The sequence below is a fragment of the Leptonychotes weddellii genome, chromosome 14 (genome assembly GCF_054177405.1).
Source record: "Leptonychotes weddellii isolate Sample4059 chromosome 14, ASM5417740v2, whole genome shotgun sequence".
NCBI classification, from domain to species: domain Eukaryota; kingdom Metazoa; phylum Chordata; class Mammalia; order Carnivora; family Phocidae; genus Leptonychotes; species Leptonychotes weddellii.
In genome coordinates, this window is record NC_138382.1 from 660,168 (window position 1) to 675,221 (window position 15,054).

At 58.9% G+C, this 15,054-nt stretch overlaps 1 protein-coding gene across 1 annotated transcript in view; it reads left to right on the forward strand.

Annotated features, from left to right (window-relative positions):
* The first annotated feature begins 704 nt into the window (after positions 1 to 704).
* The window catches only part of FGD3 (FYVE, RhoGEF and PH domain containing 3), a 22,635-nt gene continuing 8,285 nt past the window's right edge, over positions 705 to 15,054 (forward strand). The window contains exons 1-6 of the mRNA XM_081804053.1: positions 705 to 830; positions 980 to 1,138; positions 2,381 to 2,575; positions 8,418 to 8,569; positions 9,295 to 9,827; positions 14,174 to 14,354. Coding sequence (XP_081660179.1) covers positions 2,481 to 2,575; positions 8,418 to 8,569; positions 9,295 to 9,827; positions 14,174 to 14,354 — 961 coding nt within the window. The 5' untranslated portion in view covers positions 705 to 830; positions 980 to 1,138; positions 2,381 to 2,480. The remainder of the gene's footprint in view (positions 831 to 979; positions 1,139 to 2,380; positions 2,576 to 8,417; positions 8,570 to 9,294; positions 9,828 to 14,173; positions 14,355 to 15,054) is intronic.

Consider the following 15,054-nt stretch of genomic DNA (forward strand, 5'->3'; position numbering starts at 1 on the left):
TGGCAGGTGCTGCTCTTGGCACCTGGAGGGGCCCCCCGCCACAGGCCAGGCCCGCGTTCCTCACAGGAACTCTGTGCATCCCGTCTCCTTTCCATTTTATGGCAGAGGACCTGAGGCTCTGAGTTCTCAGCCCGAGAGCCGGGGTGTGAGCCCAGGTGCCTCTGAGACAGGGGCCGCCGTCCTGTCACCTGCTGGGTGGGGAAGCGCTGGTCCTCGGCGACGGCTGGGGGCCGCATGGTAGGTGCTCTGCGTGCTCGCCTGGGTCTTCCCGTCCCTGGAGGGAGGCGCACCTCTGTCCGTGTGCACAGCGCTACCGCTGGCCGCTCGGTCAGCTGCTTCCTCACAGACTTCCTCAAATCCCAGGCTGGAAGGAGGACTATCTGGAGGGAAAGTGGGCAGCGTCCACAGCCTGACCACCCCCGCCCCCAACAACTGAGTGCGGGGAGCCTCCGCTGTGCGCTCTGGGCTTGCGTGGGCTGGAGAGACGCCCTGGTTAGCCGCCCTGGGCTGGCTTCCTCGCGCTCGCGTGCTCCCTGGCTGCGAGGCGCTGCCCCGGGGGGGCTCCACGGTGACCCCCGGCCAGCAACGAGGACACCAAGGCTCAAAGAAATCCGTTTGTTTCTAAAGAAGCATGCAGGCGGGACGAACAAGCCACCATTGGAACGCATGCAGAGCTCACGCTCTAAGCTTTGCAGGAGTCCACGTCTTCATGCATTTACTTTCTCCTGGGGTCATGGAGCTGCCCCGTGACAAGAGTGCTCCCCTGACGGTCCACGGGCCTCCTCTCAGCTAGGGGACCCCCTGAGGGTCCCAGTGTCGTGTCCCCGCAGGTCTGTGCCCAGAAGCCCATGAGGCGAGGTGGGGGGGAAGGCTGTGGCCTGCATCGCCTCCACCCCGGGACGGCTCGGGGCGCCGTGGTGCAGGGGCTCTCGGGGGCCTGGACAGCTCTCCAGCCTGTCTGGGCTGTATTTTCACACAGGAGGCAGCTGGGGAACCAGTGAACTTGGGCGTGTGACGATGCGGAAATGCGAAGGCACCGTCTTTAGTGACCCGTATTGCAAAACCCGCAAAAGGAAGTTGTGTTTTGCTGCAGCCTGAAGTCAGCCCCGGGCAGAAGCGCGCCCTCCCGGGACGGCAGGTGAGTGGTGCTAGCTCTGGGGTCTTCGCTGGCCCCCAGGGCCTGTGCAAGTCCTACAAGGGGCACTTTGGGGGATGAGGGGGTTGAGAGCAGGAGCGGCTTGGGGTTGGTGGCTTCAAGGCAGGAAGCCATGTGGTGGTGGGTGAGTGGTGCGTCTGTGCTCCTTTGGCTCCTGGGGTACCCCCAGCTTGATTTGTGAAGAGCCAGCGTGTTGTGGGCACAGCCCGCAGCAAGCGTGCCATCGGCCGGGACAGCACTGGGTGTCATCTGGGGCACCTCAGACTCTTGCTAAGATGAACTGAGCCCAGGAGGGGCCGGGGTCTGAGGCTGACCCGGTTCAGGGTGACCCCCACATGGGCCAAGCCTGCGCACCTGTCCCCGAGGCCCTGGGCAATGCGGGTCTTCCTTTACCTGGGCTGAGGAAGGGTGAGTGGTCCACGCAGTCCCTAGGGGGGTAGGCCTTCCCACAAAATGTGTGGCTATGGAAGGTTCCTCAGCAATCTGATGCTAAGTTTAGACACTGATGGGGCTTGGCCGTGGTGTGCTACTGGGGAGGAGGACACCCTGGGATGCCCACCCTGCCGACTCCAGGCGCCGACTCCTGGCAGGGCGGACGTCCTGGGAGGCAGCAGGGTGGAGCCAGATGGCCCGTGTTTGTGCAGAGTGGGAGTGCGTTCAGGGGCGCAGCTGTCCTCAGAGCACCTGGCTCCTGGGACCCTTGGGGCTTGCAGGCAACTGGCTGAGTACTTGGCCACTCCTAAAGGAGAGGAAACAGAGGGAGCCCTGTGCTTTGGCCTGCATGCTGCCCAGCTGGGCCCCACTCAGACCTTCAGAGCCTGACAGCTCGCTGGGGCCGGGCGGGGTCGGGTGCGCGGGGAGGAAGTGGTTTGTCTCCAGCTGGGTGTTTGCAGGAGGCCAGAGGCCCTGGTTCCCCTCCTTGGGTTTGACGTCTGTCTCCCCACAAAGGCCAGCACCTCCAAAAGTTCAGGGGCCCCCGAAGCTGGACAGGACTGTGTGCTCTGACCCACAGGCCTGACCTTCAGTTGGTCTATGAAGGCCAGAGCTCAGATGGGGGGCTCAATGGAGGCCTTGAGGACATTTGGGGCTTTGCTGCCCTGAGCCCCTTGAAAGCCCAGCGATGGGGATGTCCTTGGACTCCGAACAGTGACAGTGGTGCAGCTGCTGGTCCCAGCTGGGAGGCTGGGAGCACTGGCCTCCCCACATCCTCCATACCTGTCCCAGGTGGGTTCTCATGACCCCCACTGACAGATGAGAATGAGGCACCTCAGTAAAGGGGGTGAGTGTGGAAGTCAGACTGTAGGACACGTGAAACCAGCCCTGAATGGAGCATCACTCACCTGCACGGTCCCCTGGCTGCCCACAGCTGGGAGACACATCCTGGCTCCAGCCCCTACGTTCTACCTCCTCAGTCTCCAGGTACGTTTCTCCAGACAGCTGGGCTGATTCTCCTTTGCCCTGCTCCTCTGTCTGGGACGGTGTTCCCTCTGCCTGGGACTCTGTTCCCTCCCCCTGGGATGCTGTTCCTTCTGTCTGGGACTCTGTTCCCTCTTTCTGGGATCACAGGTATGGTGGTGATGATTGGTCACCACGAAGGCATCCAGTGAGGTGGGCGGTGACCTTTCCGGTCGGCTCTGGGGGCTCCAGTGGACCCCCATGAAGTGCATGTGCGCCCAGGATGTGATGCTCTAGCCCCCACAAGTGTGTGGCTTTGGGAGAGTGAACCTGCTGCCTGGTCTCCCTTTTGCGCAATAACCTGGCAGGTCACTGTGCAGTCAGATGAGACCTGTCCTCGTGGGAAGGCCTCCCCCGGGGCGGCAGTGTGAGTGACCCCAGGCGGGGGTCCCAGGGCAGCAGTGAGAGTGATGGGGGGGTTGGGGGGGTGTCCGTGCGGAGCTTCCCCCATCCCCAGCGGCATTGACCCCTGGATTGAGCAGGGCCAGGCTGCACGCACACAGGGTGGCCCCGGGAGCGTGGTCAGGATCTCCGTGCAGTGGGAAGCTTTTGGAAGGTTCTCGTCTGTTCGTTTCACTAGGTCTTCTGGTGAATGTCTCAGACATAAGCCAAGGTGGAGTTGCGTGGGGAGCCCGGGGTGCCGGAGGTCGGCCTAGGACCTCTGCCCCGTGCACGCGGGCCCGACACTAGGTCACCCAGCAGGGCTCCAGAGCTTCGCGGGCCCGCCCAGACGCAGCTTGTTCTGCGCACAGCTGGTTGCTGCGTGGGGACCGGTCTGTGCTCCACCACAACGGACAGTGATGCGGTGTCTGTAGTTAAAGCCCCGGACGACAGCAAAACAAAAACAGAATAGGACAAAGAAAGCACACGAGAATGCGAGTGTTAACAGTAGAAAATAAAACTAGGAAGGAAAAGAAGAACATTATGTATAAGTGAAAAGATTAAGCGGAAGCAGCTCAGGTGGTCGGTTTTCCAGGCCCACGGGGTCCGCACGTGCGTCTTGTGTGCAGTGCACCTGCGTGCCGTGCGGCCCCGTGCGCGTGCGTCTTGCGTGCCGTGCGGCCCCATGCGTGCGTCCTGCGTGCTGTGCACCTGCGTAGCGTACAAGACGCGCGTGCGTCTTGTGCACCGAGTACCGGGCACCTGCGTACCGTGCGGCCCTCTGTGCGTGCGTCCTGCGTGCTGTGCACCTGCTAGCGTGCATTTGCGGACCGTGCGGCCCCGTGCCATGTGTCCCGCGTGCCTTGTGGCCCCATGAGCCTGCGCCAGCTCTTCTGTCATGGCTCCTTGCGCTGGACCCAGTGCATTTCCGGGTTTGCTGTCTGGGAGCTTCTGTTAAGCTAGCTTTGGGCACACATCATTGGTACTGTGCCCTGGCGTGGCCTCAGCAAGTCCTGCAGGATGGAGCCGGTGACAGGGCCCTGGGAGCTTTAGGCCGCGTCAGTGGCCGAAGCCCATCAGCCTGGCAAGCTGTCCTGGCCCTGTACGTCTGCTGGGCTGCCAAACACGTAGGAGGTGGCCGGGTGGGGTCCAGTGCTGTGCGCCGCCTCAGGCTTTGGGAACTTTGCAGGGCAGTTACGTCCGTTTTACAGAGGAGAAAACTGAGGGTCGGCAAGTTGTCCCTGGCGGCCCGGCTGGTAAGTGGTAGCAGCCCATCACTCTGGCTCGAAGCCTCGGGCCAGCAGCACGATGCTCGACCACCTCCCCGGATCCACACAGGAGGCCCCATGAGGCCCTTGTTCACTCGGTGGGGGCCACATGGGGGGAGCCTCGTGGAGCTCGGCCACAGTCTCTCCCCTCAGGGTCTGTGTCAGCAGCCCCCCGCCCCCCATCTGGGTCAGCCGCCCCCGGGGCTGGGTCTCTGGAGGGCAGGGCAGCAGGGCCCGGGCGGTATAAGTAGTAGCAGGGGCCAGGCCCTTGCCACAGCCGCGTGTCTGCGGGGCGCCCAGGGGTTTCTGGGGGTGTGCGAGGACAGGCCAGGACCCAGGCAGGCAGTAAATTCTAGGCGTTTGAATCACTGTTGTCTTAGCCCTCATTCACACAGCTTCTGATAAGAATTTTCTAAAACGTTATTTTTTATTTTTTTTTAAGATTTTATTTATTTATTTGAGACAGAGAGAATGAGAGACAGAGAGCATGAGAGGGAGGAGGGTCAGAGGGAGAAGCAGACTCCCTGCCGAGCAGGGAGCCCGATGCAGGACTCGATCCCGGGACTCCAGGATCATGACCTGAGCCGAAGGCAGTCGCTTAACCAACTGAGCCACCCAGGCGCCCTAAAACGTTCTTTTTTAAAAGCTGTTTTTCTGTGGTAAAGTACATGTGACATAAAATATGTCACCAAAACCACTTTGTCCAGTGGCGTTACATGTGTTTGCACGGTTCTGCAGCCATCCTCCCTGTCCATCTCCAGAATGTTCCATCTCCGGCTGAGACCGCGTCCTTATTAAGCACCCCCCCGGCACCCGCCGTCCACTCTGTGTGATCTGATGACTCCGGGGACCTCACACGGTGTTTGTCCTTCTGTGATGGGCACTCAGCCTCGTGTCCTCAAGGCCCGTCCATGCTGTGGCAGGTGTCAGGGTGTCCTGCCTCTTGAAGGCTGAGGAACGTTCCGTGGCCACTGAGCACACGAGCTGCGTGTGCGTTCGCCCGGCCGGCTGCTGCTGTGAAGGATGCGGTTCTGATCACGGGCGTGCGCGTCTGTTCAATTCTCTGCTTTCAGTTCTTCTGGGAGAAGAGCGTTCTTGAGGACCAGGTGTTGGAATTCGGTATTGGAACAAAAACAGCATCTCTAAGAAAAGCTGCAGCCCCCCCTAGGAGCCACCACTGGGCCATTCAGCCCACAGGGCGCTGCCCACACAGACATCCCAGCACCACAGGGACGGGAAGCTTTTATTTCCTTTTTGTTTTTCCGTAACTTCTAAGTTTTCTAAAAAGGACGCGTCACTCGAACAGCTTTTGAAAGCACAGTAACTTTAAGCATGGTATGAGCTGAGGAGGGCGTCCCAGCACGCAGGGACAGCGCCCTGTTGATCCATCTCCTTTCCTCTGTGCTCAGCTTGCCCTGCAGCCCCCGGCCCCAGGTCTCGCTGACCCCAGCAGCATCCCAGAGCACGTGGCCCCCACCGTCTGCGCCAATCTCCATGTGCTCAGCGGACAGGGTGGAGACCCCAGGCTGAGGCCCCAGGAGAAGGGCTGTGCTTCCAGAGCCTGACCCTGGAGTGAAGCAGCTCCGGGTTACTGCTACACGGCCTCGTGGGTTCTGCAGCCTCGTCTCCCCATGTGGACCTGTGTGCAGGCATGGTGGCACGGGGACCTCCCTGTGTATTTTCAGACTTGTTCAGATGACCTGCTGCATGTGAGCAACCACCCGAGCTTGGTGGAGGAGAGAGCAGCCCCACTGAGCATCGTCATCTCGAACAATCCTGGGGCTGGTGCCGGTCAGGGTGGGACTGGGGCCGGTGGTCTCCACTGTTGTACCCCACACTCGGCTGCCTGTCGGACGTCTTTGTGTTGAGCTTTGGGCTCTCCCATCTGGCTGAGCTGGTTCTGCTGCCCTTGGAAGAAGAGGTGGTCATGGCTCACGGGTCTCCAGGGGAAGGGCGCACCCCACTCCTCCAGATGAGGATGACCAGGTGGGCACCAGGCCTGCTGGAGCCTCCCCAGGCTGCGGGCCTGCCACCTGTGCTCTGCCCGACCCTGGTCCCTTCTGTAAAAGTGGCACTTGCGGGGCACCTGGGTGGCTCATTTGGTGAAGTGTGCCTTCCACTCATGATCTCAGGGCCTGGGATCGAGCCCCGCATCTGGCTCCCTGCTCAGTGGGGAGCCCGCTTCTCCCTCTCCCTCTGCTGCTCCCCCTGCTTGTGCAGTTGCTCTCTTGCCATGCTCTCTCTCAAGTAAATAAATAAAAACTTTAAAAAAGATGGCACTTGGGGAGCATCGACTTGCTAAGGTGGCTCAAGTCGGAGGCATCGCCATCTGGGAGGTGTACGAACACGGGGGACTGCGCATGTGCACGGCGCACACCTGATGTTTCGACACGCATGCGTACTTGCGAGACGCTCTCCCCAGTCACGACGGCGAGCCCGTGCGCTGCCCCGGACCACAGGTTCGTGTGTGTCTCCTGGAAGTCTGTGTAGACGGAAAGGCAGGGGTGTCCCTTGTCTTCTGCCCGTCGGCTTCCACCGTGCACGGAGCCATCGCGCAGCGTCCTGGAGGGGTTTGTGCATCATCTTCCTTAGCGTTTGCTGGGATTCAGCGCTGTGGTCGTCATTTGGCAGAAACCTGCCCGCTCCCCTCCTGGGACTCCCGCTCCACGTCCGTTGTGCCGCGGGACGTTTGCTCACGCTGCTGTCTGCGTGCGCTTCAGTGTGGATGGTTTCTGTTGCTGTCCCCCCAGACCCGCTCATCTCCTACAGCGTCTCCAGGTCCCCCTCCGCCTCCTCACACTTGGGGGCTTTCACCTCTGGAAGCTGGGGGTGTGCGTCCGCATCTGTCGACGCATGCACGCCGCCTGGCTCGAGCTCTCGTCTCGGCTCAGAGCGCTGTTCGGGGAAGCAGTGATGCTGCTAGTAAACAGGTGGGCGTCCTGGGGCCCGAGCAGAGCTCCCTGCGGGGCGAATCGCCCCCCAGCGCCGGTGGGGACCAGCATCGCCCTGCCTGCGCCACTGCTGTTCCCTCCCGCGTCTCCCGCGCCCTCCCGCGTGTGCTGGCCGTCCTCGGGGCCCGCAGGCCTCTGCCCCCTGACGGGGCTCTCCTTCTGGTGCTCTGCCCCGTGACCTCCCCCTGCTTGGTCTCCGGCACTGTCCCTCGGGTCCACGTGGGGCCCCGTCCCTGCAGGAAGTGCGGCGGCTGAGGGCGCGCTGCACTGGTTTCCACCTGTTGGGGGCGTTGTGCTTCGCTGCCTGGCCGAGGGGGGCCAGAAGCGGGCACCCTGAGGTGGGGTTGCAGAGGCTCCACCTGGGTCCGGAGGCCACACTGGACACCGGAGGCTGAGTGCGTGGCGGCGTTCCACCGCGCGTTTGCAGGGCTGGGCAGGGAACCTGGGTTTATCTCTTGCGCTATGAAAGGAATGCAGAAAAGCATGTCCTTTCTGTTTGGAGCCCTTCTTATTTCTCCCCGTTAAGCCCGTCAAGAACGTGGCAGGGGCCACGATGCGTGTGCACCCTGCTCTGGCTTTGGCGTCGCTTAGGGAGAGGTCCCCCCGGGGCAGTTTGGCCACCTGGGAAGCCGGCTGTCGCAGGCGGAGCCGGGGCGTCCCCGGCTCAGCAGCCCCAGCGTGGCAGCAGCGCTCCCCGCACTCTGCCCGGAGGTCGTCCCGCCTGCGAGGCACTGCGGGGCAGGCCCTGGACACGTTCATGGTTCTGTGCGAGAGTGAGAGGGAGTTGCGTCTCCACGGATGGCTCCTCAGCCTGGTCTGCGAGGGAGCAGGGGAGCGTCTGCTGGAGCTGCGGGCCGCTAGGCTGATTGTGGGTGTGAGCCCTGGGCGCCTGTGTGTGCAGACGTCAGGAGGGTGCTCGGGTGTGGCTGGGAGGTGCCCCCCGGCCCTGTGCACACCGGGCGGGTCCCTGCCTCCCCGGTCAGCTCTGGCCTGGGGTTTTGGGCTGGGCGCTCAGAGCTGGCCCTGCACTCGGGCAGGAAGCCACGTGCTCCGTCTGCCTGCGGTCCATGACCTGTCCAGGGCTGGCCGCGCTGGGCAGGGCCACGGAGCTGCCCTTCCACCCTCTGCCTTTGGAGCTGGTCTGACGCCGGCCGCTGCAGGTGCGGTGGAGAAGGCAACTTTCATGCTCCTGTCCTGTTGTTTCAGGACCCCTGTGTCAAACCTGCTGGACAGGAAGGAGATTTTCAGCCAACCTCCCAGCCCTGCTCATGCTCACGGCCTGAGGCAGCCAACCCAGACCCCGAGCACGGCTGGCAGGGAGCCAAGAGCAGAGCCCTCCCTGGAGACCTGGGCGTCAGGTGAGTGGGGTCAAAGGAAGATTCTGGGGAATGGTGATCTCCCCTGGCTCCGTCCCCCCTCAACCCTCCCACGATTCCTGACTCACCTCTCTGCTGTGACGGCGTCCAGGAGAGGGGGGCGGGGAAAGCAACAAGCAGCTCCAGGAAGCTTTGTGGCACTGGGGGGCGGGGGTGTGTATCTGGGGCAAAGCCTTGGCCTCCCTGGCCCAGGGTCTCTGGACGGTGCGGGTCACAGTGATGCTGAGGGGGCCCCTCAGAACCACATCCCGGGGTGCAGAGCACCCAGCTGACCTGACCCACGCGCTCACGACGGTTATTTTTGTGCGTGTGGTTTAAATGTGTTGAGTGGCAGGTGGCTTCACGCTGTGGGATTCCTTCCCTCCTCCTTTCCTCCCTCTTTCCTTCCCTCTCTCTGTCTCTTTTTCTTCCTACCTTCCCTCCTTCTTTCCTCCCTCTTTCCTCCTCTCTGTCTCTTTTCCTTCCTTCTTTCCATTTTTTTTTTTTAACATAGAAGAAACTTATTTTTAAAATAAAATGCTTTCCATTTGCCATTCCCCAAAGCCTGTCTGGACAGGACCCAGCTGGAGCTGTGTGGGCTGTTCGCACACGGCCCCCTCCCAACTCCGCCCTTCTCTGGGGGGACACGCCTGGGGGCTGCGCTCTGGGCTGCATGCAGGGGTGGTCCATGCCTGGCTGGCACTGACCCTGCTCATTTTCCCCCACAGGCAGCCCCCCGGCCAACTCCCCACGGAGCTCAGGCACCTTAGCTGTGAGGATGGAGTCAGGAGGGGGCTCCTCAACAGCCCAGGCCCCCATCGCTGCCCTGGGGGAGCCGAACTCTGGGCCTGGCTACTCCTCCCTGGAGCTCCCGAGGGCAGACCCAGGGAAGCTGCAAGCACTGCCACTCGGGCCTAGAGCCCATGGCAAGGACCCCAACCCCAGGAGCCCTGGCAGCCCAGCTGCTGCAGGGAATGGCCCCCCAGACACGGGCCCTTTGAGGGAGCTGAACGGTGCTGCTAAGCTCCCCAACCGGGACAGCGGGATCGACAGTCCATCCTGCAGCATGGCTAGTGACCAGTTCCCCTGTGAGGAGGGCGGCGAGGCTGGCCGGGGCCCCGGAGTCCCGGGGCCGCACCTGGACGCAGCCCCAGAAGGCGAGGTCCTGCAGGAGGCAGCCGATAGCGACGTGGGCGAAGGTAGCGGTGAGGAGCCTGACCCCGAGAACTGCCCCCCGGGGGCCCCTGCGGACCCGGCCAAGGTAGGCCGCCCTCGCGTCTTGGGGTGGCAGAGGCTCTTCTGAGGGGTCGTGAGGTCAGAGAGGCCCGGTGATGGGTCGGCAGGGAGGGCAGGGGCCCCGGCACCTCAGGCGATGACCTCACTCCCAAGCCTAGGTTCTGCGTCCACACGGCACAGGGACCTCACCCCTGGGGCCACGGAGGTGGTCGCTGATGGAGCCACCACCACATCCTTTGCCAGGGCTGGCTGCCCACCTTGCAGAGCCCCTGTGTCATGAACGGGGAACCGAGGGTCACCATGGGGCATGGCAGGGGTGGGAACGGAGCCCGGGCTCGGGAGCCGAGCCCCGAGCAGACGCCAGGAGGCAGCTGTGCCCATGGTGTGGCGGGTCTGCTGTGAGAGAGCCCACGTGCATCCCGACAGCATCGTGGGCTCTGGGCTCTGCACTGGGATGTGTGGGGACGAGGAAATGGAGCCGAGGGCCCCGGCTCAGAGACACCGCCTGTGCGGGGAGAATGGCGTCGCGACCGGGTCCCACGAGCAGCACAGGAGACGCCAGATCTACTGGCCTGGCGGGCGAAGGGCGGGCCAAGGGCAGCCTCGTGCCCGCATTGGTGTGAGCCAACTTCGGGGGGGGCGCATGTTTTAAGCTAGGTTTTGTTATTATTCGGGTATGGTAACGCCAATAGATCAGGGGACAACTGCCATGAAAAGAGAGTTTGTTACTTACAGTTCCCAGGAGGAGGGGCAGGCCAGGCCCCGGGGCCACCCGCGAAGGACCAGAGTGGGTCAGGGAGCAGAGGGGGTGGAAATTGTGCGTGAGAGCCTGTCTTGTGGTTTCCGTGGGAAGGAATGGGTGAAGCAGGGTGAGCAGGTTTAGGATTGCCTGCACAGAAGCTGTCCCAGATGTGTGGCACCTGGTGCTGGGTGACCAGGGCAGGGGAGCCTGTGAGAGCCCACGGAGGGGCTGGGGTGGCTCTGCGGAGGCTGGTTCGCGTGAAGGGCACGCCACGTGGGTCAACAAGGACACAAGACGTGCAGACGTCCTGCCACATAGAAACCGAGTGATGTGGTTACTGCGGGCCACACCACCGTGGCTCTCGAGGCGTGCTCCCGGGGTGGGGGGAGCTCAGCTGGCTGCCCCGGTCTCCCAGGTGGTGGGGGCAAGTGCACACCCCAGGCCTGCTCCGCTCCTGCCCACACAGAATCTGGGGGAAGGCCCAAGCCTTCGCGTCTGTAACGCAGAGATGCTGACACTTCTGGGTCTGTCTGCTCCGTCGGGCACTGGCCCGTCCTGGCCATCGGGGTGAGGTGTGCACCAGGAGCCCCGGGGCCCTGTGCCTCCCTTCCCCCATGCGGGAAGTCAGCCTTTGTCATGCGGAGGAGGTCCCAGCTAGTGCCGTTTTTTTGTCACAGAGGGACGGTGAATCTTGTCAGATGCTGCTTCTGCATCGGTCGGGTCATCAGGAGGGTTTCTCATGGTGTGTTGAGCCCCACAATAAACCTCCCTTGGTCGTGGTGTCCGGTCCTCCTCTGTACCGTTGAGTCAGGTTTGCTGATGTCAGTCTGCGCAGGGCTGTCCGTCGGCAGCGTCTTTGTAGGCTCTCTGCCGGCTCTGGCATCAGGGCGGCACCTAGAGGGGTTGGCTCCTCTTCAGTGTTTTGGGAGCATTTGAGAAAGATTGGCTTTAATTTTCCAGGGAAGCCATCTGGTCCTGGGCTTTTCTTTGCTGGCAAGTTTTTTTATTGCTTATTCAATGCACTCATTGTTGGTCATTCACATTTCCTGTTTCTTCATGTTTTCAGTCTTGGTGTGTTTCTAGGAATTTATCCGTTGATCTGGGCTGTCCATTTTTTTGGAGCATAATTGTTCACATCAGTCTCTCGTGATCCTTTTCATTTCTGTGATGTCGGTTGTAATGTTTCCTCTTTTATTTCTGATATTACTTATGTGAATCTTCTCTGTTTCTTAGTTAATTTAGTTAAGGGTGTGTGAATTTTGTTGATCCCTCCAAAAAACAACTCTGTTCTGTTGATTTTTTCCATTGTTTTTCTATTCTCTGTTTCATTTATCTCTGATCTGATCTCTGTTATTTCCTTCCTTCTGACTGCTTTGGGTTTAGTGTGTGCTTTTTCTAATCTCTTGAAGTGTGAAGTTACGTCTTTGATTTGAGATCTTTCTTCCTTTTTCACACACACATTTATGGCTACGAACGTTCCTCTGAGCAGCCTTTGCTGCGTCCCATAAGTTTTGGTGTTTGTGTTTTCATTTTCATTTCAAGCTATTTTTCTAATTTCCTTTGTGACTTCTTCCACCCTTCCTGAAGACTGCGTTGTTTAATTTCTACCTATCGGTGGATTTCCCAGTTTTTCTTGTGCTATTAATTTCTAGTTTCATTCTATTGTGATTGGAAAGGATACTTTATATGGTTTCAACCTGAAGTTTGTTAATGCTTGTTTGGGGGCCTGATATGTAGACCGTCCTGGAGACTGTTCCATGTGCACTTGAGAAGAGTGTGCCTTCTCCTGTTGTTGGGTGGAGGGGTCTGGGTCTGTGTGTCTGTTCACACACTCTGTCTGCCTGTCCTGGCCGGTACCATGCTGCTGCTTCAAAATTTGCTTCCTGTATTTAGGACTTACGAGGTTTGGTGCATAAATACTTGCTTGAACTTTTTAAAAGTTTTTTTATTAATTTAAGTCCTCTCTATACCCATCATGGGGCTCGAACTCACAACCCCGAGATCAAGAGTCCCACACTCTCCGGACAGAGCCTGTGAGGCGCCCCTGGTACCTAAGTATTTGTAATTGTTCTGTCTTTTCCGAGAGTTGTTCCTTTTATCATCATATGATGTAATTCGTCATATCTGGTAACGGTTTTTTACTTACAGTCTGTTTTGTCTGATACCAGCGTACCCGCTCCTGCTCTCGTTCAGTCTCTGTTTGCACGCTGGATCTTTCCCATCCTTCCACTTCCAGCTTTAGTGTGTCCTTAAATCTAAAGTGAGTGTCTTGTGCACAGCATGTATTGGATGCTGTTTTTTAAATCCATTCAGCCAATCCGTGTGTTTTGATTAGGGAGTTTAATCCATTTACATTTAGAGTAATTACTGATAGGGAGGGACAGTTGTCATTTTTTTTTTTTTTTGAAGTTTTCATTTTAATTCCAGTTAGTTAACATACAGTGTTATTTTAGTTTTGGGTGTACAATATAGTAATTCGACAATTCCATACATCACCCTAACAATAACAAGCAAACTTTAAAAAAAGTTTTTAAGGCAAGATGAAAGAGGTTAAGGCTAAATATATCTATAATGACCCAAAAAATGTGGTAAAGTCCCCTATTAAAAGAACAGTACTCTCATATGGGGTTAAAAATTAAAATCCAATGATGTGTTTCTTGTAAGAGATATACCTAAAGCAAAAGGACATATATATCTTTTTATTTTATCTTTTATCAAGCATAGAGAAATTAAAAGTAAGAAATGATATTGTATTAATTTTAGGGAAGGGATGGTTGCCATTTCGATGATTGTTTTCTGCATATCTTACGGCTTTTTTGTCCCTTAGAGCCTGCCTTATTTTTCATTGAATTTTTGTAATGGTATGTTTTGATTCTCTTCTCGTTTCCTTTTGTGTATATTTGGTAGATATATTCCTTGTGGTTACTATTGAAATTACATAAAACACCTTAAACTTAGAGCCTTCTGTCGCATGCGCAGCTGGCCTCTGTTTCCAGGGATTTCAAAACTCTGGCGCGGATCACGTCCCCAGTGGGGCAGACAGGAGCCAGCAGTCCCTCGGTGGCCCCCAGACCAGCCGGGGGACTGGATGCGCGGCTCACCACCTCATTTCCGTCCTGAACGGGGACCTCCAGCGTAGGGACTACGTCCCCCGTGGGCCACGCTATGGTGCCTGGGGGAAGAACACAAAAGGGCATGCCGGTTGCTGCCGGGTTTCCCGTTTGCTGGAATCCCCTACCGTGACTCGGGGCGGTAGCTTCTCAGCTCTTCTCTGGAGTTCTCACGGAGGGATTGTGGTCTGTACGTTGTTGGTGCCATGTCCCTGGGGGAAGGGGGGCCTGTAGCTTTCTAGTCTGCCATCTTGCTGACGGCAGGCCACAGAATACTTTGATGTGGCTGCTGTGTGGTCAAGGTCTCAGGAGGGCAGAGTTGTCTCTGGGATGCAGAAGCTGTTTGGGGGGGTTGGCAGGAGCTGTTGTGCCTTCCCCAGAAACCTCCCCGAAAAGTCCATCTGTGAGGACTGAGCTCCCTGCCCCAGTGCTAGTGGCCTCCTCCAGCGCCCAGGCCCCCTGGTGGCCCCCGGTGTCAGACCCCGCCTCCCCAGGGCACCGTGTTTCTTCTCTCTGCAGTGCTCCGAGCCCCAGAAGCTGCTCCACATCGCCCAGGAGCTCCTGCACACGGAGGAGACCTACGTGCGGCGGCTGCACCTGCTAGACCAGGTAGCCCCCGGGGTGGGATCCCGCCTTTATGCCCGTCAGAGGCAAAGTCCCAGGCTCAGCGCTGGCCGGGCCTTCCAGCCGGAGTGTGAGAGACTTCACACTAAAACTCAGGCAGCTGTGAGTCTCCTCCAGAAGCTCCTCCTTTTTGCTGTCTGAGCCTGGGGCTCTGGGGTGAAGGTCCTGTCCCGTCACCTGGGCGGGGGGGCGGGGAGGATTCTTCCTGGCAGTTGCATTATCTGAGCATGTAAATGGCCTCTGGAAATCTTAATGTCCCCGTAGCAGCCCGGGGTTTAGGAGCACAGGAAGTAAACCTCCGGCAGACGCCCAGAGTTCTGCCAGGTGTTCTGTTTGTAGCTCAGAGAGCGGAGAAGGGGAATCGGGACCCTCCAGTTCCCCTGAGAGGTGGGCGCAGGCAGGACAGCCTGTCCCCATCAACAGAGGACTGTGTCTGCCTCACCCGCAGTCCCTAGCCACGAGGGAGCTTGCTTTAAAACCATAGGTTTGAGCCCGTTTGATGAAGCGGAGGTTTGTTAAGAAAACAGGAGGCCAGGGGCGCCTGGGTGGCTCAATCGTTAAGCGTCTGCCTTCGGCTTGGGTCATGATCCCAGGATACTGGGATCGAGCCCCACGTCGGGCTCCCTGCTCGGCGGGAAGCCTGCTTCTTCCTCTCCCACTCCCCCTGCTTGTGTTCCCTCTCTCGCTGTGTCTCTCTCTGCCAAATAAGTAGATAAAATCTTTAAAAAAAAAAAAAAAGAAAGAAAACAGGAGGCCGTTGGCAACCTCTCCCAAGG